The sequence below is a fragment of the Stenella coeruleoalba genome (genome assembly GCF_951394435.1).
Source record: "Stenella coeruleoalba genome assembly, chromosome: 4".
NCBI classification, from domain to species: Eukaryota; Metazoa; Chordata; class Mammalia; order Artiodactyla; family Delphinidae; genus Stenella; species Stenella coeruleoalba.
In genome coordinates, this window is record NC_137149.1 from 137941240 (window position 1) to 137966803 (window position 25564).

At 33.7% G+C, this 25564-nt stretch overlaps 1 protein-coding gene across 7 annotated transcripts in view; it reads right to left on the reverse strand.

Moving 5' to 3' along the window:
• Positions 1 to 25564, reverse strand: part of GRID2 (glutamate ionotropic receptor delta type subunit 2) — a 1377005-nt gene that overhangs the window by 271243 nt on the left and 1080198 nt on the right. For all 7 annotated transcript variants that reach the window (XM_079920116.1, XM_079920112.1, XM_079920110.1 and 4 more), the window contains one exon: positions 1519 to 1657. In XM_079920116.1, the coding sequence (XP_079776242.1) occupies positions 1519 to 1657 (139 nt within the window). The remainder of the gene's footprint in view (positions 1 to 1518; positions 1658 to 25564) is intronic.

Sequence of the window (25564 nt, forward strand, 5' to 3'; positions counted from 1 at the left end):
TAATAAGTAGTATGCATTCCAGAAGATGGCTGTAAGTATTAAATAAGCCAATGCACGTCAAACATCTAGTACAAAGTTTGGCATCTTGTGAGTGCTCAATAAATGTTAATTATTATTTGCACAATTTTACTAATTCATTGATTTCTTGGGCTGGGACACTGTAATCATTTTCATTATTGCTTAAAATAGGACTCTGATGGGGTCATGAGCTTAAATTTTCCATGAGCTTCACTCTGGATCACTTATAACTTATGCCACACGTAGAACTGGCTACAAGGGTAGTAAGTTAAAAGGATATGAAGGTTCTGCACCAAAGAAATAACTGGGAAAACAACTTAAGACTGATTTGATGAGAGAAGTTGGGAACATCATTTTCATAAATGAATGAAATAATTGACTATTAGTAGCTGAATTTTGAGGTTTCAATTTAGATACACAAGCAGTTGAAGAAAATACCCTATTTCTTTTTAGATCATTAATTCTTGACTTTATTTTAGTATTGTGCTATAATAATTTTGCAACTACTAATGGAATTCATTTACATACTATTTTAAAGGCAAGAAGAATTCAAGTTTTCTCTTAAGGATGAAGTAAATCCCTAATTAATTCCTTGACAAAGTTAATTATTCTAATCTTGAACTGTCAACTTTGTTGACAAATAAATGTTTTTTAACTTTACAAAAGTTCAACCTACCTTGATTTTGGATTAATAAAATTTTCAGAGAAATTTTTCGTAAAACAATATACAGAACACTATGTTCTAATAAGGCAGAAGCTGTACTGTGGCACTGACCTGACCTTATGGTATGAAACCACATAAAGAAAAACTGGCCACGGTAAATCAAAGGCCTTTGGAGTCTCAGGGCTCATGGGAAAGTCATTTGTGAAATGAAGCACTGACTTAGGTAGCTTTCAGGATTCAAAAGTACAGTATAGTTAACGGCAATTTACCACCACTGCAGCTGGAAAAACAGCAGCAATAATACTCACATTAGCTATAATGCAATGAAGAGACAGAATGTGGTTTTACCTCTTGAAAGCTATTCTCATTCTCTCTCTCTCTCTCTCTCTCTCTCCCTCTCCCTACCTATCATCTATCTATCAATCATCCAGTGTCTACCTAACTATTTACTCAGACAGTGCATAATGGGACAGACTCAAGGCAAAGACTGAGCATCTCAAACTTGAAATATATATATTTTAGTATGTATCCTTTTCCTTCTTTTTAATAATATTGCCCACAGTCATATTTTACAGAGGTTAAAATTCTGAATATGTGTTATCCTTCCAGGAAAATGTGGGAAGCAATGTCTAAATTATACCCAGAATTTTATTGTATAAAGAATGCTGTACCAAAACTGTACTTTCAGGAGTTGGACTATGTTGTGATGTCTGCACATCACAAAATTAAGCCTTTACTCAAAAGGAAGTTGTAAATATATTAACAGACATCACATAGCTTTGGCCACGCCTGTCATTTCTCATGCTTTGTATCAAGTGGAATCTTTGTCTACTTACTGGATGGAGCTTTCAATGCGGGTGATAGTGAGGAAAGCAGCAAGGTTTGCTGTGTAAGATGAGATGACAATCAAAGCAAATAGCCACCAAGCCCCCATCATCATTCGGGTAGCCAGAGTTGTGTATGGGACTTCCCCACCTGTGGAAAGAAGCAAAGAGAATAAAAGAACATCAACAAGTCTTTATTTAGAATCTGAAGTCATACACATTCAAGAGCAAGTTAAATTTTAAGTAATGAGAAATCTTTCACATAACATCAGCATGGATCTCTGTATTTTGCTTACGTTCATCACTTCATATTTGAATCTGGTTTATGAGATTATGTGAGACTCAGTCAAATAGAAGCATGATAAATATTTAGTATAACATGTTTCAATGATATTTCTTCCAGCTTGTTCTTCAACCCTAGAATTACCCTCTTATTACAACCTCAGATATACACTTTATATCCAAGGGCTTGACTATTTACTAGTTAGGAGATATTAATACTATTATGCTTATATTTAACATAACTTTTCAGATTACTAGTTTAATAAAGAATATTAAAAGATTATTTTTTGTTAAATTCCCTAGAATCATAGGTTATTAATAATCTTGGGAGAACACATATGACTATTGGTTTCAGCATCATCACATGTGTTTTGATCTACTCCTAACTGACTCACCACTCTTTTGTAATCTTGTTGTAGAATCTTCTTCTCCATCTTCTAAATGTTGGTGTGTCCTTGGGCTGTCTCTAAACTGTTTCTGTTCTGTCCACATTCCAACCGCAGCTAATCTCAAGTCCCCTGATGTTGAATATTATCTACAGTATACTTTGATGACTCTCAGATTTATATTTCAAGCTTTACTCTCTCTAGAGAGCTACAGATAAATGCCTACATAATTTCCACTTGGAATTTAATGGGCATCTGAAATTTATCACATCTGAATCCGAACGCTTTATTTTCACTCTTGAATGAACACCCCAGTCTACACTATTTCAGGGAATAGCACCACTCTTCACTCTATTTCTCAGACCAAATACTTAGAAACTTTCCAACATCCCATCTGGTAGCAAGTCCTGTCACCTTTATCTTCAAACCACATACCAAATCCTACCTCATCTCCTCACTTCCAGTGCTGTCACATCTTCTTTTGACTGCACTACTAAACCACTTAAATGGTTTACTTGTTTACATTCTATGCACTACCACTCCTAAATCTATCTCGATAGTGCTCTTTGAAAATGAAAATGAAATCGTGATATTCCTCTGATCAAAACTTCCAATGGACTCCTGTCACTCTCAGAGAAAAACAAAGCAACCCCAAATCTCTACCAAGGCCTATCAGGTCCTACATGAACTGATCTCACGTCAATTTCCTGACTTGCATTTTTCCACCCTCTCAACGGCCTTCTTGCAATTTCTTGCATGGAGTTACGCTGATTTCTGTCCTAGGGTCTTTGTACTTGCAATTTTTATGCCTGGAATTCTCCGCTCTTTAATTTAAAAATGACTTTCCCTTTAATTTTTTTAAGTTTCTCCTCAGATGATACTTCCTCACAAATACGTATTTCCATTCTATCTAAAATAATTTCTCACGACCTCATTCTTTCAGTCACTGTATTTTTTAAAAATCATAATTTATCATATATTTTATATATTTTTGGTTTTTTCCTCTTCCTTATTGTCTAGTTTCTAACACAGAAACAGTTCCTGCCCCCTTTTAGGTGGGTAAATATTTGTTAAATGAATATATGTTTTGTATGGAGTTAATAATCCTTTTAAAATAAATTAGGTTTATGCTAAGAGTAAAAATAAATTAAAAAGATATAATACTACATTTGCCTAGGTACATCAATATGTGAATGGCTTAACAGGATTCAATTAATTATCATATCAGGCAGATTTTTATGCCAACCACTAATTCTCACTATGCAATATTTCTAAACTTTCAGTGTAGTACAAACATACCCTTTGGGTATGACCTGAGCTATTTTCCTGATGTAATAGACTCAGAATAGGCTAACCTCTGATATCTGGAACATGTTTTTTCAAAAGCAGTTATAATGCATTTTGGATATTTTTTTCTTCAAAGCAAAGGAAATATTCACTCAGCTTTTAAAAGATGAAAGTACAATAAAATATTCATTTTTAAACCAAATGGGGACTTCCTAGACAAAATGATTAATTGAAAAAAAAATAATAAAATATGAACAAGATGATAGCTAAAGACTGAAAGATGTTAATAAGTATAACGAAAGTAGAACAGTAAATTCATGACTGAAAAGCCTAATTGAAGGTTTGTGTCCATGAAGTCTTTACCCTTGGTTAGAGTCGTTATCACCCATAAGAAAGAATACTTGCTGAGCTTTCTTCATCTGTGGCATAAAGCCTGAAACTTGGGGAATTCAAATATTCTTGTGGAGTCCAAATAAAATGACATTTTATTTGATATCTGCACTTAGAAATCAAATATTAAAAGTAAAGAGAATCTTGACTTCTAATTCTGGTAATTCAAGACAATCCTCCCACTGATGGCAACTAGAAAAAAATGAACATATAATGCATTTGAGAGCAGTAAGAAACTAGAAGATCAAGATCCTGAAGAAGATAACTCAGAAATGTGACTGGTATTTAGGACTGCTTTTTCCTGAGGGATAAATGCCAATTTAACAACAGGAAGGTAAGAAACTGAGATGTTGAGCAATGTTTTGAAAGCCTTCAAAGTCAGGTGGCTATAAAAATTAAGGCCCAGGGCTTGCCAAATGGGGGTGGGACTAAGAAAACCAGAAAATCCTCATACGCTTGGAAATCAACAATTACAATTCTATTAGGGCCATGGGTCAAAGAAAAATCACAAGAGAAATAAAAAGTATTTTTAAGTTGATGAAAATAAAAATACTCCATATCAAAATTTCACAAGTTTTGATAGCTGATAGGATGTAGCTAAATTTGTGTTTAAAGGGAAATTCATAACTTATATAAGAAGTCTGAAAATCAATGAGCTATTCATCAATTTCAGGAAGTTAAAAAAAACCAGGCAAGCTAAACCCAAAGAACATAGAAGGAAGGACATAATAAATATAAGAGCAAAAATTAGTAAACTAGATAAAAAATAAAATAGAGAATGTTGATCCAACCGAAGTTTGGGCCTTTGAAAATACCCATAAAAAGCTCTTGAGACTGATCAAGAAAATAAGTAAAGGCACAAAAAAATACAATAATAGGAGTTAAAAGGGCATATTGTTACAGATGTTTCAGATATTAGAAGGATAAAAGAGGAGGATCTTATGTACAGTTCTATGCCAATTAATTTGAAAACTGAGATGACATGGACAAATTCGTAGAAGAATTGCCACCAAAAGAAATAGAAAATTTTAATGATCTTATAAGTATTAAAGACTTTGAATCCACAATTAAAACTTACCCACCAAAAAATTCAAGACCAGTGGGCTTTCTGGGAAAAAACCTACCAAATGTTTTATCAATAATTAAGTATAATTTTACACAAACTCTTTCTGAGGTTAGAAAGAAGCAAGACATCATTCCATACATTTTATAAAGAAGGCACAACTTTGATAACAAAATCTGAAAATGTCATTCCAGGAAAGGAAAATTAATGGCCAGTCTTTCATATGATAGTAGATTAAAAAAAAAAGACTTACATAAATTAGTAAACTGAAAATTGCAAAAAATAAATAAATAAGCATGCTGCATTTATTATATGAAAGCAAGGGTTGGTTTGGCATTTAAAAATAAATCATTAAAATTCACTAAATTAGCACTATAAAGGAGAAAAGTCCTATAATCATCTTGGTTGAAACAGAAAAGGCACAGATAAAATTCAGCATCCAGTCATAAAACAATTGAAAACCTAGAAATTCTCCAGCAAACTAGAAATAAAAAAAACAAACTTAGTCTCACAAGAGTATTTTCAGGAAGCCTCCAGCAAATGTTCATACTTACTAACAAAATAAGCATTTTTAAAGACTATCTTAAAGGCTACAAGTTGTTACCACTTCTATTCAACATTTAATTGTAGCTACTAAACAGTGTAGTACAATAAGCAAAAACAATAAATACAAATAAAGAAAAAATACTAAAAAATTGGAAAGAGTGAAAAAAGTTATGGGTTAGAGATGATATGAATATGTATGTAGAAAATCTAAGAGAATATGGAATAAATTACTAAAATTAATGTTAGTTTACTATGGTACAGAGTCAATCTTCAAAAATAATCAGATATGCTTACAGCAGTAACAAACATTTAAGACATGAAATTAAAAAATATACACCATTTGCAATAGCACTAAATATATCAAATATCTAGAAATAAAGATGTGTAAGATCTCTACATGAAAATCTATAAAACTTTTTTGAGTGCAGTAAAAGAGGGTTAAATAAATAAATAGATATATCATGTTTATTGATCAAAGACTCAATATTATAAAGATATAAATTTTTCTCAAACTGATCTATAGATTCCATGAATTACCAATCAAAATCTCAAGTTCTCTGCATGTGTGTGTGTGTGTGTGTGTGTGTGTGTGTGTGTGTGTATGTATGTGTGTGTGAGAGAGACAGAGAGGGAATGTATGTGTGTGTTTGTGAAAAGCTAAATGTAAAATTTGTAGAAAATTCCAAAAGAACAATAATAGCTAAGACGGTGTTCAAGAAGAAGAAGAAGACTGGTTCTAGTTGACTGTAGCTTTATATAGTAATTAAGATAGTATGATATTTGTCCAAGGATAGACCAAATCAATGAAAATTATTCATGTGTACATAGACAATTTATGCCCAGCTGGCACTGCAGTACTATATAGACAGGGAGGTCTTTTCAGTAAGTACTACTAGGTCAACCTGGATATATATATGAAAAATAATGAAACTTGTCTCCTAACTTATAATACATACAAAAATCAATACCAAGTGCCTTACATATGTAAATATAAAATATAAACAATAAAGCTTCTAGAAAAGAATATAAGAGAATATATCCAACATATCCACAAGATTGGGTACTGAAAGACTTCTTCTGAACAGAGCACAGAATGCATTAGCAAAAAGCAAAAAACCTGAGCTGAGCCAGGGCCAGCTCCTCCCCCCAGGGCTCTGTAGCCATGTCATGGACCAGCCCTGCCTACCAGTGTACTATAGCAGTAGCTGTGGCCCTACCACAACATGAAGGTGCATGCAGCCCAAACAGGGACACCCCCTGAGCACCGAGCTCCAGTGGCCAGGCAGGATTGTGCCTCTGAGTCCCATAGAACATCTCCTACATAAGGCCATTCCTTCAAGACTGGGAGAGGTACCTGATTTAACTAATAAAGAGAAACACAGAGAATTAATCAAAATGAGGAGACAGAATAAGAACTAAATGAAATGGAGATAAGCAATATACCTGATAAAGAGTTCAAAGTAATGGTAATAAAGATGCTCACCGAACCTGGGAGAAGTACAGATGAACACAGTGAGAACTTCAACAAAGAGAAAATGTAAGACAGTACCAAACAAAAATTGTAACTGAAATGAAAAATATACTAGTGGCGTTTATAGAAGACTGGATGAGGTAGAAGAATGAATCAGTGAGCTGGAAGACAAAGCAATGGAAATCCCCCAGACAGAGCAGCGAAATGAAAAAAAAAAAACACAACAATTTAAAAAAAGTGAAGATACCTTAAGGGACCTTTGGGACAACACTGAGCATAATAACATCTGCATTGTAGAGATTTCAGAAGGAGAAGAGAGAGAGAAAGTTCCAGGAAAATTATCTGAAGAAATAGTGGCTGAATTTCCCTCATCTGGGGAAGGAAACAGGTATCCAGGTCCAGGAATACCAGAGATGAACCCAGAAAAGACACACACCAAGACACATTATAATTAAAATGGTAAAAGTTAAAGACAAAGAGAGAATTCTAAAAGCATCAAGGAAAAAAACATTACATACATTGGAAACCCCATAAGGCTATCAACAGATTTTTTTTCAGTAGAAACTTCAGGCCAGAAAGGAATGGCATGACATATTAAAAGTGCTGAAAGGAAAAAAAAATACAACCAAGAATTCTCTACCCAGCAAATTATCATTTAGAATAGAAGGAGAGATTAAAGAGTTTCCCAAGTAAGCAAAAGCTAAATGAGTTAATTACCACTAAACTGGTCCTATAAGAAATGTTAAAGGGGCCTCTTCAAGGTAAAAAGAAATGGCATTAATTAATAATTTTAAAAAACATACAAAAGATCTCACTGGAAAATATAAATATATAATAAAGGTAGTGGATCAATCACTTGTAAAGCAAGCATGAACGTCAAAAAACGAAAGTAGTGAAATTAACTACAATTACAATAATTAGGTAAGGGATATATAAAATAAAAAGATGTAAAGTGTCATCAAATTATAAAATGTGGTGGAAGGGGAGTATAATGACAAAGCTTTGGAATGTATTCAAATTTAATTGTTATCAACTTAAAAAGGACTGCTGTTTACATAGGATGTTATATGTGAACCTCACAGTAGCCACAAGGAAAAAACTTATAGTAAATATACAAAAGAAAATGAGAAAGGAATCTAACACAACACTAAAGGAAACCATGAAAACCCAAGGGAAGATAGAAAGAGAAGAAACAGAGAGGAACTACGAAACCAGCCAGAAAACAACAGAATGGCAATAAGAACATACAGATCAATAGTTACTGTAAATGTAAAGGGACTAAATTCGCCAAACAAAGACGTAGAAAAACTTGAAATAGAACTACCATATGACCCAGTATTCCCACTAGTGGGCATATACCCTGAGAAAACCATAATTCAAAAAGAGTCATGTACCACAATATTCACTGCAGCACTATTTACAATAGCCAGGACATGGAAGTAACCTAAGTGTCCATCGACAGATGAATGGATAAAGAAGATGTGACACATATATACAATGGAATATTACTTAGCCATAAAAAGAAACGAAATTGAGTTATTTGTAGTGAGGTGGATGTCAAAAAGAGAAAAACAAATACCATATGCTAACACATATACTTGGAATCTAAAAAAAAATGGTTGTGAAGAACCTAGGGCCAGGACATGAATAAAGACACAGACGTAGAGAATGGACTTAAGGACACGGAGAAGGGGAAGGGTAAGCTGGGACGAAGCGAGAGAGTGGCATGGACATATATACACTACCAAATGTAAAACAGATAGCTAGTGGGAAGCAGCCGCAGAGCACAGGGAGATCAGCTCAGTGCTTTGTGACCACCTAGAGGGGTGGGATAGGGAGGGTGGAGGGAGATGCAAGAGGGAGGGGATAAGAGGATATATGTATACATATAGCTGATATACTTTTTTATACAGCAGAAACTAACACAACACTGTAAAGCAATTATACTCCAATAAAGATGTTAAATAAAAAAAAAAATGGGCAGAGGATCTGAATAGATATTTTTTCCAAAGAAGACATACAGATGGCACAGAGGCACATGAAAGTATATCCAACATCACTAATTATTAGTGAAATGAAAATCAAACCCACTATGATATATTGCCTCCACCTGTTAAGATGGGTGTTATTAAAAAAAGAGAGAGAGAGAGAAAATATGCTTTGGTGAGGATGTGGAAAAAAGGGAACCCTTGTATGCTTTTGGTTCAAATGTAAATTTGTGCAGCCACTATGCAAAACCTATGGAGGTTCCTCAAAAAATTAAAATTGAACTGCCATGTGAACCAGCAATTCCTCCTCTGAGTATATATCTGAGGGAAATGAAATATGCATCTCAAATAGAGAACTGCATTCCCATGTTCACTGAAGCATTATTCACAACTGCCAAGATATGGAAACAACTTAAATGTTCATCAGTAGATGCATGGATAAATAAAATGTGATATGTATTTAAAGACAAGCCACAGTAGAACACACACACACACACACACACGAATATTACTCATCCACAAAAACGAGAATCCTGCCATATGTGACAACATGGATGCACCGTGAGGAAATTACGTTGAGTGAAATAAGCCAGCCACAGAAAAACAAATGCTGCATGATTTCACTTACATGTGCAATCTAAAATAATCAAATTCGTAGAAGCAGAGAATAGAATGGTGGTGGTCAGGGGCTGGGGTGGGAAGTATGGGGGAAATGAGATGTTGGTCCAAGGGTGCAAAGTTTCATTTATGCACTATGAATAAGTTCTAGAGACCTAATGTACAGCATGGTGACAACAGTTAGCAAAACTGTATCATATACTTGATAACTTGCTAAGAGGATAGATCTTGAATTAAATCTTCTCAACACACACACTGTAATTATGAAGAGGTTATAGACAAATTATTTAGCTTGATTATGGTGATCTTTTAACAGTGTATACAAATATTAAAACATCAAGTTGTAAATCTTAGTACAATTTTTATCAGTCAAATATATCTCAATAAATTTATTTCAAAATGAGGATAAAAAATGAAAAGATTGATAAATTTGACTATGGTAATACTTTGTAGTTCAAAACCCACCATGAAGAAAGTAAAGACAAGCCACAGTAGAACATATTTGCAATACTCATATCTAACAGAAATTTCATCAATGTATATTAACTTCTATAAATCAATAACAATAAAACAGACAATAACTAGAAAAATGGGCAAGAGGTTTCACAAAGGAAGATACCAAATGCCCATTAAATATGTGAAAAGGTGGCAACTTCATTAGTTATTAGGGGTACACAAACTAAAAGAAAAATGAAATACCACTACATAGCCAACAGAATAATTGAAATAAGGAAATATACAGTATCAAGTGTTGGCAAGGATGTAGAGCGACTAGAATCCTAGTAACCTGTTGATGAAATTATAAATTGGTTCACTCACTTTGACAAACAATTTGGCAGCATCTCTGAAAACTACCATACACATACCTTAAGACTCAGCAGTTCCACTCAGGTACATACCTCAAAGAGGAAAATGTGTACACTGAGACATGAACAGGAATCTCCAAAGCAACATTATTCATAATAGCCTCAAACTGGAAATAGCCTAAACACTCTTTGAGGATAGAGTGTATAAAGTATGGTATATATATATATATACACACACACACACACACATATGTATTCATATAGTGGGATATTATATAGCAATGAAAACGAACAGATTTCAGTTATATATAACACCATGAATGGACTTCATAAACTAAATTTCTGAGTAAAAGAATGCACACTGTATGATAACTGCTCTAAAACAGGCAACATGAATGGTAGTGTTGATAATCTCATGAGTGGTTACCTTTGGGGATATAGACTAATGGTTGAGGTGGGGAAATGGGGGCTGTGTCACGGGTAATGTTCTATCTTTTCCTGGGTGGCAATTACACTGGTGTTCCGTTGTTGGTAATTCATTGAGCTGCACTTTTAAGTTTTGTGCACTTTTCTGTACTTAAATCGTATCTCACAATTAAAAACAAGACCTAAATAAAAGAAGTACAAAGAGAGAAGGGTGAGTTTAATAAAGACCATTTTTCCCTTCCTTTGTTTTGTTTTTCTGTATCCACAATTTGAAAAAAAAAATAGTATTTTCATAGATTCTGGATGCTAGAAGACAGGTAAAAGACAAAAAATTACCTGTTAAATTAAAAACACAGCCCCACATTGCTAAAAGCATAGCAGAAATTAGGCTGGCCATTCCTGACATTTCAGGGTGTGCAAAGGTCTGACTCTAGAGCTGGGCATTTTGATTCTTATAATCCCTAGTGAGTTTGAAGTCCCCCAATATCAGTCTGCAGAAGGATGTAGAATTTGTATTTTTTCAAAATGACCCTTCTGCAGTAAGAGAAATATTCTTGACACAGATTTGCATTTTGATGTGACTGGTTTGCCACCTCAAAAAGTATATCAACTTTACTACTGTATATATTATCTTATTTATAAAGGTTGTTAAAGAAGTAAAATAATGTTTTCCCCTCAGGCAAGATTATAGAACTTGATAATTTCACCTGCGTCAGGCAAAAACTTGTTGCTCTAAGTCTTATTCTGTGTGAGTATATATGCATTTTTGTGTTTGTCTGAAAATATAGAAAAGTAATTGTTTAAGATTCTCCAATTTCGTTGCTTGGTAAATCAGCTTCTCATAGGTTTAATAACTCACAAAGTGTTTCTTATATAATCTGGGACCGTGTAATTTTTTTATGAAGTATGATTAAGAAAAAAATAGAAGAAAATTCATTATTCCCTTTCCTTATAAGCATTCCTGTTTCAGGAATTAGATCCTTATTGAAGCTAGGTTGCTAGGAAAATGGCTAAAGACACTTATAGCAAGGAGAAAATCTCCCATATTAGGGATGAATGAATATGTTCAAGTAAGCTGGTCAATTGGAGTGTCAGTAAATATTAGAACATTTTATACTTACAAAGTCACAATTTAGAAAATATGAAGAAGGATAATGTTGGCAATTAGCCACTGCCAAGGCGATGTTCTATTGATACATTTAAGGATGGGTGATAATGTACATATCTCCTAAATGCATAAGGTATGTCAGTCATATTTGACTGACTTCAATGAAGTCAATGACTTCAATGAACTTCCTTGAAGTTCATTCATAAATAGTCAAATTGAGAGCCTGGCTGCTACTAGATTTGTAAATGCTTTAATATTTTTTCTTTTGGTGGAGGGTATGGAGGTAATAGGGAGGAGAATGTGAGATACGTGTAAGGTTCGCGGTTGACCACAGGTTACTATGTCCACTGTCTGAGTAGGGCAGGCTTTCAATGTGGCATGTCTGTCACTGGTACAACAGATGGCTTTAGGTGGTAGGGGCGATAGCACAAAAACATATTGTGTTCTGGTAAGGAAGTTATTCCATTTACAGTTATCTTTCAGTATTTTCTTACAATGGCAAGAACAAAGCCTCAGTTTGCTGGTAATAAGTCTGTTTAAAATTTTGAATCTATTTTTTATAAAGGGAAGGCAAATCTCAAACTCCCTTTGGCAGGCAACAGAAACTAATTAGAATTTAATAATATTATATTTCATTTATATTATTAGTATGGTTATTTTCTATTTAATGCAAATGGCACTGCTTTTATATTACTGAACATACCTTTATTAACAATAACTCTGACCCCTCTATAATCTCAAACATTCCACACTTTCATCTTTTGAGCTTCCCCCCCCATCAAGTCTACAGTCCCACCAATATCTAAGATCTAATGACCCTACCACCTTTTCACTATCCATCCCCATTCCTATTAGATGTACTTTCCTCTTACCTAGCTTAAATCCAGTGATTTGTTAAAATAAACACTGCATTTATCCTCAACTCCCTTGAAATCCTCTCAGCAGAGCCCAAACTGAGTCAAATTCATTTTTTTTCTTTACGCTAACTGTGGAATAACTTACACCTGTGCAACTCATTTTCAATTCATGTCCACAGACTTCAAATGAGTCTTTAACGTAGCCTCAGAGTCATATTACATCTTCCTAGAAATTCTCTCCTCCACTCTCTTACACAATTACTTATTCCAGTGTTTCCCTGTCTTCTCATACCACAAATTCAACACTCCCATTCTCACTCTCAGAAGATGATCATGAAATCTAATTTAGAAAATTAAAGCAATTTCAAGGAACTTCCAGAGAAAAGAAGGTACAAAACAGTTTATAGGGTGTATTTTAGGGTAAAAAAGGAGGGGGGGATGTGCTTATATTTTCAGAATAAAGCAATAGGAAAACAAACCAAAAGTATATACATATGGAGAGTGGGGGGTAGTAGAGTAAAAGGGACAAAGAATGAATTAAGATTTCTGTATAAAACAAAAATGAGAAAATACTATCTCACATTCTCACAAATATGGAAAAACTGGAAAAAAAAAGATTTCTGTGGCTAACTTTGTTATTTAGCTTTAAATTTAGAACAGTTAAATGTTTCATATAATTAGAAAGAATATTAAATTTTTAAAAAAGCAAACTGAAAACAATGATAAAAATGAACTTGAGAGTATATCAAGATAGTGACATAATGGCACAGATAAAAGTTATTTCAAATGACTCTAAAATACAATGACTGCTTCCCCCTACTGAAGGCCACAGTCCTTGTGGACAGCCCTCTCATATAACTCTCTCTTCTGGTTCTAGTAACTATTCCCTTTCTTTAACCCTTTAGGCCCAAGAGTGATAATAGCTCCTTCTGTAACTAACAGGTACTGTACCAACTTTTGTTACTTTCTCAAAACTCCACCCACATCATTGTAAAGAGTCCTTTTAGTAATCTTTGCACAGTATCCCAGACAGAATGCACCATCTATGTCCTGTCTGGTAGAATGTAAGGTCCCATGGAACAGAAACATAAAAATGGGATTCTGGGATTGAATTGCCCACATGTCTATGTAGTGCTTATTGGTGGGAAATGGAACACTGGCGAGCCACAGCTTGTGGTTACATTATAATCATTCAGTTACTACCAGTGTTGGCATGGGATGAAGGACATGTGGAATGCAAGGCCTTGGGAGACCAAGTGGCTGGGGCAATAACAATGATTTTACAGGTCGTAGTTTTAGCTAACTGCTCTGAAGTCTTCAAATAAAACAAAAGTTAAAGGAGACATTAAGGGCAATGAATACCAAACTCAGAAACAGGGAAAATTTGAGAGGCTTGATGGCAGCTTTGAAGGAGTCTCTTAAATTGTATAGTTTCAAGGCAGATATGACAGAGCACAAGATTAACACTTGACCGTAAGGAAACACAATTCAATCACCAATTAAATCTTCTGTCCTCTATGGTCTCTCATGGTAAGGGAAGGGCACTGATGAGAAATTCGACCTTCCAAATCTCTCTGAAACTCCTTAGTATTGGAAGCAACCACCCCTTCTGAGGGAATCAGCCTTCCCCAGCATAAATGATTCTCAGTGACTGGACCTGGGGAATCAGAGTCCTCTCCTGGATTCACCCACATCACCCCTCGCTGCCTCCAGGCTACAACTTAGATCTCAACATAACTCAGTTAGAGAAATATAAAGCCTGCTTATAAAAGTTTCATACCACATAGGATACAATGTAAGTATTGATTAGGGCAAATATATTGTCATGAGTGGTAATGATCTGGAATTTGATATTTAATGTGTTGATCTGATACTTGGGGAGTGGTGGTAATCGTTTGATTGGCTCACTGAAGGATGGACCAGTAATGAATGGATTTTGAAGGTAACCTATACACAACATCTCTGGTATACTGTAGAGATTCAGGGAGGGGGAAATGCTGGAATGAAACTGTTCTGAACAACCTGTTCACCTCCCTGACTATTATTTAGACGAACGCTCCCTACACAAAGACATTAAGAAATGCACAGGAGGGGGTAGAACACAAGCATCTCTGAAGAGTTCTATGTGCTTGTTCTCTGTTGGCCTGAGATGACATTGGAATACTGCCATGAAACTGGATTTCTTGATATTAAAATGGGTGCAGGTTGATAAAGGCTAAATGTAGATGTTCAGCCATCAGAGACAAGGTGAAATTATCATAGTATGCATGGTGTGTTGTGAATGGTAATTAATGTGTATTGACCTTCAGAGACCTACAGCGATAGCTCATCACAGGGTTCCTAAGCATGGAATAGATAGGCAGCCTACTAAGGTGCTTCTTGATATGGATGCACAAAACAATTCTAGATCTGAGGGCAGAAAACCTAGACTCAACAGATGAGTAGGAATTTGGAGCCACAGTTCCTAGAACTTATATAGTTTACAGATCCAAAAACCCAATACTGAAGAGGAGGCCAGGTTAGCATTTTTTATATGTTTTTTTTGACATTTTTCTTAAGTAATTCTTAATCTAATTGTCATGCCACACTTACACTTTTGTATTCTATTTATTACATTTTCACTGGCTGAATAATATTTTTCACAGTCAGATACACTATAGCTGACTTTGGTATCCTATTTTGGAAATGCGGACATTTTCATCATCATATATCACATTGCAATACACATCTTCTTTTTGATGGAATCCATGAAGAGAAGTTACTTGGTGAAAAATGAATTTTGTTATGTCATACAAGTGTTAACAATTTTCAGATACATTTTATAACATTATTTATTGAATAGGGATAGGTAATGTTACTCCTCTACTGCTAACATATGTCTTCCTGAAGTGTTGACATTTCAGTTGAATGACAAAATATTGTTCTGGCTATAAATCTGGCTAATAAATCTATTTTCAGATAAACAAAAGTAGGCTAGAAGGCATTAGCTCATGTAATTGAAGTGTCAATTTCCTATACATAGGAAGACTTCTCTAATTTATTATTTACATTTCCACGGTAATTATAAAACATGTAAAGCTGCTTATAAATAGTACTACCTTCTTTCCAACTCTTTAACATTATTTATACACTTCTGTTTTGAAGAGTCCTACATCAGCTTAATAATCAATTTTAACATATTTCATCTTTTCTTAATTAATAAATTGCTTTTATACATACAAATGCCATCTATACATACTTACCTGAAATAAGAATGTTCTTGTCATCAAATAAAAAAAAAGAATGTGATTTCAACATTAGAAATTTCTACAGAAGGAGATAATCTTTATAATTCTTGAAACTTCAGGTTTAACACAAGTAGTTAAGTTTATTTTACTGAACTCAGTACCACAGAATATTTCTGATGAATACATTAGAAATGTGTTAAATTAAAAATGAATTACAATCAAATTAAATGGTTGCTGGTTATACAACATAAACCTTATATATGCTGACTTTAACTTAAGTTCGAAATATGGATTGCTATGACTTACAGTAGAACTAAGTTGAATTACACTACACTTAAAAAGTAATATTGGCAGCTTTTTAATTTCACAATGTTTTCACTATTCCAGCCCATATAAAATTCTCACTGTTTCTAATGAGCTAGGGATAAAAAAACAGCCAAATGGACGTCAATTTTCCTATCTGATATTACAAAATTAAAACATTTGAGATGTTAATATTTCAATTAAAAGGGGATTTCAGGTTCTCAGTTTGTAAGACAGACTACATATGGTTTTACACAAGTTGTACCTCAAGTAATAGTCAAGGATCTTGAGTGTTCCATTGAAATATAAGCTCCCTTAAGTACAACATTAAGAACATGGATCAGCAACATATATGGTGTTTACCGTGATTCTCCACCACAAACTGGTTTACTTTCATATCTCCAAGGATAATGGCAGTGATGGTATGCAGAAACACTTGTTGCAAATCCTTTCTCATTTAACCAAGGCTGTATTTTTCCCTTCTGCACTAATTGTTTTGTATTCAATTATATTGGAAAAATGATCATAGGATGCATGAATTGCACTAAATCTTTCAGTGATTTTGAAATGACATTGAAATTAGTTCTTTTTTCTACTTTTTATGAGATTTTTTTTAATAAAGGAGCTTCGAAATGTTTGAAATAGACCAGTTTAGTTGGAAGGTGTGGTAGTATATATGGCTGTTTGCTGAGATTTCCACTAACTCACAGATCTACATTTTATGGTACTAACTAATGGTTTATGAAAGCAGCTTTAGCACAAACCACAGTGGGTCAGCAGACACATATCTTCCTTGAATTTCCTGCCATTTTTATATCTATGTGTGACAAAAAAATGTGTTTGCTTACCTCTTTTTCTGTTTCCTTTCTCAATATCTATCAAAAGGACCTTGGAAATTTTAATAATAAAAATAAGACTTTACATCTTCAAAACAATGATGTCACAACTAAATTTCAACAACTATGGAGACATGTATCTAAACCTTCATTGACTCCCAGAATATTTCCCAACACTTGTATGCTTTCTATAGTTATTTTACAAAAAGCACACATATTTTGTTTAGGAGGTGCTCTTAGAAATATCTTCAGCCTCCGTATTCATGTTCTTATTATATCTATTCCATTGTGCTATTTTAGAGGTCTTGTTAAAAAAAAATAAGAGGAGAAAACAAACGGTCTCATTTTTTCTCTCCTGATTTGTCTTTAGATATGCTAGTATGTTTTGCTTGTAAGACTCAACAGTATAAGTCCAAGATTTTGGTAAAAGATTTAAGTGTACAGTACACAGGATTTTTTAAATCTGATATCACAAAGTTAAAATATTTGAGATTTTAGTAATTCAGTATAAAAAAGGTGAAAGATATCCAAACAAAACCCTCAAAATCTTCAGAAAACTTTTAGGTAGTTTCGTTCAGGGATGAACTAAAAATTTTAAAGTCAATTTGTATGTCACCCCTTTGTCATGTCTACCACATTTGGCTTCATGTACTTTTGGTTTATTTTTTGTTTACTAAATTATTTGATTGATACTTCAGGGGCTTTGTTACTATTTTTAATACATCAATGTATATCATTGTATTGCCTATCTGCTCAGCAAAAGGGTAAAAACCAAAAAACAGGAACATAGTGCATGATTTGAACAGGATTATATCATGATTCTTTAAATATATATCATTTTAAAGTATATACACCAAACACCATTTTCTGGAGGTCTCAAAAATGATTACTTTTCTTTTTGTATTATTTTTCTTGTTATCTACTGATTTCACCACAGACTTGGTAATGAAATGAATGCTGGGAAAGGTGCTTAAAGAGGAACTGTTGTCTGGATGACTAGTCGTTTGTCAAAGAGCATGAAACAAGATGGCCGTTGAGTCAGGCCTGCCACTCTATAGTGATGTATTAGCTTTTAATGTTTTAAAATAATTATAGCAAGGCCTTAGCCACTGTATAAAACCACTATATAAATTCTAGGGCCATTATCAATCCCATTTTTCAGGGATTCAATCAATCAGTGGTTCTGAGGAAAACTGCACCCATTTTACCAGTCTTACAAGCATTTAAGTTCAAAAGGTAAGCAGCAGTTGTCAACAGAAATGAAAAGTAAAACAGATCTCATGAAGTTTTTAATTACCTCTGGAATTTCTAAGATTAGCTCCTAAACTAGGGCCTTATGCGTATGTGCACCATTATTTCCACAGGGTCAGAAAAGGCTAATGCGTATTAAATCAATTTTAATAATGGTAGGAGAGCCAGGTCCAAGTCTAAAACACATTTTAAAGCTCCAAAATGCCATTCATTTTGGACCTAGTAACCTGTTAACAACCACTGAAGATTAGTTTTAAATTATAACTCATTTATTGGCTATATAGTAAGACTTACAATTTGATAGAGAAGGAATTTATTTAACATTATGAATTCAGTCTTTCAAAAACAATAGTGGTCTTCTCAATTTCGAACTTATTTAGCATGTTTTCCAGAGTTCTTAGTCTTAAATTATTAGGAGGATATCTTAAGGAGCAGAAAAGAAAAATAAATTTTTCTCCACTTTCTTTTCAGTGTATTATTTTGAATAATAGGTTGGGAAATGGCTAAAGGAATGAGATTTTGGTGTGCTGGTGTTACAGAAAATGTATTGAGATAAAATAAAGACATTTATTCAGTATATGGGCTCTATAAATTCAGATAGATTTCAGTAAGTAATACAGATCTGTAATTGAAGAACACAAAATAATTCATATCGTAGTAATTTCCACAACACTGCTGATTGAATAAGCAAATGTGTATGAAGCAAGTTAATGGATTTCTGTGTTTGTGAATGCAAATACATAAGCTGAATGCATTTCAGAATTCCACATGAAGTTTAACTATATTACTTAAAAGACTATCTCCTCCTCTTACTCCTCCTAATGAGCTATTCGGGTGTGGTTTCTAGATTTTCTAGGAAGTTCTAAAGGCATTTTTAATCTAGAGTCCCTGTAGTCACTGAGTCAGGGACTTGGGTTGAATTGATGAGCAATGGAAAAATCAGAAAACATGTTCAAATTGCTGGGCTCAAGTGGTAAATCAAAACCATGGATGTAACAAAATAGGAAGGGGGATCAAGAAGGAAAGGGGTCAGGGTGAAGTTGCAAAACAAAACAAAATAAACAAAAATCTTATTAAGCTCAAGCCAAAATCAGGAAGTAAGAGATTATAAAACAAAGGTCAGGAAAAAAGTAATAAAAGCCTCTATTTGTTGAGTATTACTAATGCACTAGGCACTGTGTTAAGAGTTTATAAGCATTTTCTTATGTAATCTTCACCACAGTTTTATGAAATGATTAGGAAAGCTGACTGGGTTTCCTTAGTCAAGGTCAAGATCATAGAGTAGGAACAGATGATTCATGCTCACAGGCTCTCACAGCCAAGGGAAAAGACCAGGCAGGGAGTGACCCATGTCAGAGACTCTAGGAAGCTAGATCCCAAGAATCATGGTGTCTCTTCCTCCAAGTACATTTCTTCCATCAAGGGTTCTGATTTATTACTGCCACTTCATTTTCTCCCTTTGTTCTCCTCAGTGATAAGAATGAACAGGTTTATTGTGGGTTGACAAGGCTAAAAAATTAGGACAGGGGCTTCCCTGGTGGCGCAGTGGTTAAGAGTCCGCCTGCCGATGCAGGGGACACGGGTTCGTGCCCCGGTCCGGGAGGATCCCACATGCCGCGGAGCGGCTGGGCCCGTGAGCCATGGCCGCTGAGCCTGCGCGTCTGGAGCCTGTGCTCCGCAATGGGAGAGGCCACAACAGTGAGAGGCCCACGTAACGCAAAAAAAAAAAAAAAAAAAAAAAAAAAAATTAGGACAGATTCAAGCAAACAAAAATGAAATGAATAAGAGTTTAGATATCTATCTAGATCTATAAGATCTATCTAGATCTATAAGAATTAGGAAAAAATCCTCCTTATTTTGTCTTGGAAATAATTTACTAAGACCAAGATACTTTTTTAGATGATGGTAGGAAGCAATCAACTAAAAACATAACCAGTATAATTAATAGAAGACTTTGGAATATGTAACATATCAGGGAGGTGATATTGCAAAGACAAGAGATTCTAATGATGAACAAATAATAGAGAAAATAGGAAGGTGAAGATCTCTTTCCTCAAACTTCTCTGGAAGGTGGGCTGTGATCCTATATAATTAACTCCATCGTTTGGATAACTCAGCAAGTGCTTTTGTCATTTCTCTATTTTAATGGTGATGTATAAAAAATTGTATCAGTAAAAAATTTTATTGTATCAGTAAAAAATTATGAGCACAATTATTAAAATTATAAATATCTATTATTTTTCTTTTAAAATTGCTTTGACAAATAACTTTGTAACTAACCTTAGACACAGTAGGTTATATGCAGGTGAATAAAACTTTATAAGTTTTACATACAAACAAAATGATGAGTTACTCTTTTGTTTCCCTTTTTCCTGGAGACATTCATTCACCTATTCTCCACATAGGTTTATTGAAAATAGAAAAAAAAAATCTTTTGCTTCTTCCAAGTTTCACAGACTTAGAAATTTCTTCTATGCACATATGGCCATACACAAGAGACCCCTGAAATTGCTTAAGAATTCAGGCTGCTATTTGAAAACAGACATGCTGGGAGATTTTTATGTGACGATATTATCTGAGGAATTGTTATTAATATTAATTATAGTCATATGACTAAGTTCTTGTGCAATTTTATGCAACTTTTTACAAAGTTTCTTTTATCATTTTGCTCATGATACAAACATTCTAATTCTAATATGGAATGAACTTTTCAGCAGACAGACCCTTTAGAAAATATTGGAGAACTGTAGGCAAATAATGAAATCCAAACAAATCAAATTCATCACTGACAGTCATTTCTGTGGTTTAATACAACTCTTCACAACACCTTTTAGAGTTCTCTTCTGCCTAATAATCTTTGGTGGCTCTGGAAGTAATAACTTGAAGATTATTTGATGTTTTTTCCTTACAAATGAAATTTTTAAAATTGTAATGATTAGATGAGCTATTTTAGGTAAATTTTGATCAGCTGCTTTCTTCTTTTGCTCTCTGGTCTCTTTACAGAGCTGTTGAATTTTCCCCCGCAATTATCATTTTGAACACAGCCTTCCTTTATAGTTAGGTATATAAAAGTTTTGCTGCTGTATTTTTAAAGTATTCTAATGGCCTCACTGTATTACATCGTATAATTTTATACCTTTATAAACACCAGTAATATGCACTTAAATGGCTAACTTTCAATCTGGTTTTCAGCACACTTTTGTTCAAATAACTTAGTCAGCATTTTGGCCAAATGATGTAGTCAGTACTTCTTAAGTGTTGCAGTGTTGTCATGCATTACGTCCAAGCAATTTCCTCTGTCTGAGTATGTTAAAGGGTCCTCAAACTATCTAGTGAAACACAGAATGTAAAGCTATAATTATGTTATTAAGTTATTATTATTTTCTAAATAAATCCTTTAAAATTCTATGAAATTTATGTAATTTTAATTGTTAAAAATGTGTAAATATGTAATACGGTACGACGTTTGGCTGAAAGTATCAAGTCTTTGAACTGTACATATACATACCATTTAACTCAGAAGCTGCATAACTAAAATAATTTCTTAAGAAAATAATCATGGATGTGCACAAAGATTGAATGACTAGAATGATTTTTCACAATTTTATAAATATATAATAATAGGGAATTTGGCAAGCAAATTATATATATGTACACCCACTTATATTACGGATTCTTATATAGACTTATAAAGACTTATATAGTAAATAATGCTGCAGAAGAACGTCTAAATGAATAAATAGATGTTCAGGATGTACTGTTAAGTTAATTATGAACACATTATATACAGTAGGAAACCACTGTTATACATTAATATATTTTCTGTATACTAACACCCACTCAGGTGCTAAGTCCTACCGTGTATACTTCTAATCACTCACTCTTTTCCATTCTTACTTCCATTTTTGCTGTTGTAGTGGTTAATGTTTTTCAGGCCTGCACGAATTCAGCTAGTCTACTTCAACAGTCTCATAATCTCGAAGCCATCCTTCATGCTGTCTCTAAATAGCACAGATCACTTAGCTATTTGGATGAGAAGTTGTTATTGTTGCTTTAAATAAAGAACCCATATATTCAGTAGTGTTTCATACTTTTATATTTATAAGCATAAATTCTAATCTAACACAACACTTTCATTGTGATTAACACTTACATTCTGCCAGATTATTTGCTGATAAAACTCTAACTTTCATCAGCATGAATAAAGTATTTAATTTAGGAGAAGAAATGAACAATGCTTAAATTGATAAATAAGAAGTACTTCTTAAACTTGAAAAAAAAATAAACCTAAAAATTGTTCTAAGCTTAAACTTCCACATTTTCTGTGTTAAAGGGAGGTTTTCCAGCGAAGGCATCTTGATAAGAAATAACATGTCAAACTGAAGATCGAAAGTACTAGATCAAAGCACTTAAAGATCAGCCTGGGAGGATCCCTGTAAGCTTCATCTGAGTCTTCAAACCTCTCAGATTTGCTGTAGGATTCCTACCAGCACTTTGGCTTTTTTGTAACTTAATCAACAGTAAATTAAAAATGGGAAACACAAACTAGAGAATTATAGAATATAACACTTTGGAAATCCTTAATGTATGAAGAGACAGTTTAAAAATTGGAGCTAGTGGCATTTTTTTTTTCTCATAACCTATCTGTAAGAAGCAGCACAGCCTCTGTGCCCTTCAGAGAAATTATCAAAAAAATCATCTGCACAGAAGCAAAAGAAAGGGGGAAAAGAGTTTTAATAATATTCAAAGTTTTTTCCTGTAAAGTTTGTTTCATTTTATTTCAATGACAGATGTTGCAATTCAAAAATTAAATCTATATTTTAAAAAAGGCATATAATATCTTTATTCTACTTTGCTTTTCTCATTCTTTACTTCCTTTGGGTTCTCTGATTTCAAATATTTTTAATTATAGCATTGCTAAAAGCCTTGTAAAATAGATTAGACACAGAAAATGCACATCTAATAATCATTGTGTTTGCTGGCTTGTTTTTTATATCATTTAAAAATTGAGCTGCATTTTATAATGTCATAAGGGAAACGAAAATATAAAAATCTGCAATTTAAAATTAAAATGTCTCATATTTTGTAGGAATATTCAGCCACTACTTAAAAGCAAAGAAAAAAATAATTAAACAGTAAAACTTGTAGATTATTGCTTTGGAAAATCATATACTTTTGGTTATTTTCTGCCACCTGTGTATTATATACTATATGTTTTCAACTTTATCCATTATTGCTATGAAGTTTATTAAACTATAATGACATACCAGGAGGAGGTATTCTCCTAAAGGAGAATATGTATGTACTTAACATGTATGTAATACGTTCGCTTATAAACTTATAATACTTCATGGTGTTATTTGTTTGATATATGAAATTATTTACACCTTGGATATGTGCTGATGTCATTACACTTTTCTCAGTTGATAAGCTACCTAAATTCAATGACAGTCTCAGTCACAGATTTGAGGTTTAAACTGCATTGCAGTCAAGTCTTGGAGTGAAACAAGTATAGCCAGCTTATAAGTTTGACGTCTGCAATTACTGTTCATTTTCTAAGTTTTCCTGGGTATAAAGGCATGTTAAATTGCCTTTTAGTGCCAGGAATGACTTTTTCTCGGCCAGATTACTTTCTTTTGGTTCATCAGTTAGATATGTATTCTATTTAATTTAGTAGCACAAAAGTTACTCATTCCAACTTGAAAGTGTCCATCCTGGACATTGTATGTGGTCAGCTTCATTATCTGACATTATTATTAAAAATGTGGTTGTGCTACTAAAGCAAGCTTTAATACTTATCTTTTTTAATGAATTATTCAGGTCATCAAATATAATTTCTAACTTGCTTAACCTAATTCAAGTCAGCATTTGTAGAATGTCAATTGGATCAATATTAGCTCAGAAGAAAAAATTAAAAATCAATGAATATCAGGGTGGACATTTTAATTTTTACTCTTTAACCTAAACCATTTCCTATATTTTGAGGATTTAATATTAAAGACTCACTTTAAAATATTTAGTTTTTCAGAATTGTCCCTAATCTATACAACTATGTACAACAAAAATAGAAGGACCAGCTGCACTATTTCTTGGTGTCAACAGAAGATTTGACCTTGTTTTTCCTATAGCTTAAGGATTAAGTATAGCCCCAATGGATGAACTGTACATCATTTTCAAAAGAAGGTTTTCTGGAGGATAATGCTGAGTGTACAGATTCCTCCTGTGACTGAAACTAGTGTCTATTTAATCTTATGCTCAAGATGGCCTTTTGTGACCAAATTGCTGTGGATTTAAAAATCAAGAAACTTTTAAATCAAGAACTGGCCTTGACAAGGAAAACTAGGAGTAGAATGTTACTGATTTTTTTTTTTTTTCTGTGAGAGAAGTCAAAGAATCTGGTGCTATTATAAATGTTAGTAGATTTCAACATCATTTTGGATAAAGGGAAGTATATATATAAATTGCAAATGAAGAAAAGTAATAAGAAAGATCTTCAATTCCTTTACACGAAGCATATTCTATAGAGAACCTTATTTCTGGTAATTTAGGAACAGGGGATTATTTAATCCTACTCTGAAAGAAAGACATTATATTATTAGTAGTTTGGTTTGCTATAGGAAAGAATTGCACTGGGGAAGATTACTTAGAAGAATCGTCTTCTTCAGGAGCTATCACCACAAATAAAGCTGGAAATGTACCTCTTGTACTTTTTGATTAACTGTTAATATGTTGTCTGTAATGAATAACCATACTTGCTTGATTTGCAGAGTGGAAAACAGTGTGTCTAGGTCTTAGAGTTAATGTTTCTTAAAGGTACAAAGGATTGGATATATTTTGTAACCAACATATATTTACCTAAATAGATATACATCTTACACCTACAAAATATAATCATGAGCTGATTTAGGTACAAATCTACAATTTTTTTGAAACAATCACTACATCCCCAAATATGGATTTGAACATAGAACAGATACAGAATAGTTTTCCAATTAACACCCTCTAAGACAACCACTCCCGTGCTCCAGTGACTCTCCAATACTCTCAAAGTAGAAGCCCAAGTACACAAAGCCTGATGTCATCTGAATCAATGGCCCTCTCTGACCTCACCTCCTTCTAAGCTATTCTTCTGGCCCCTTGGAGCAGGCCCTTTGCATCTGTGGTTCCCTATACCTGACCACCCTTCCCCCAGATACTGATGTAGCATAATCCT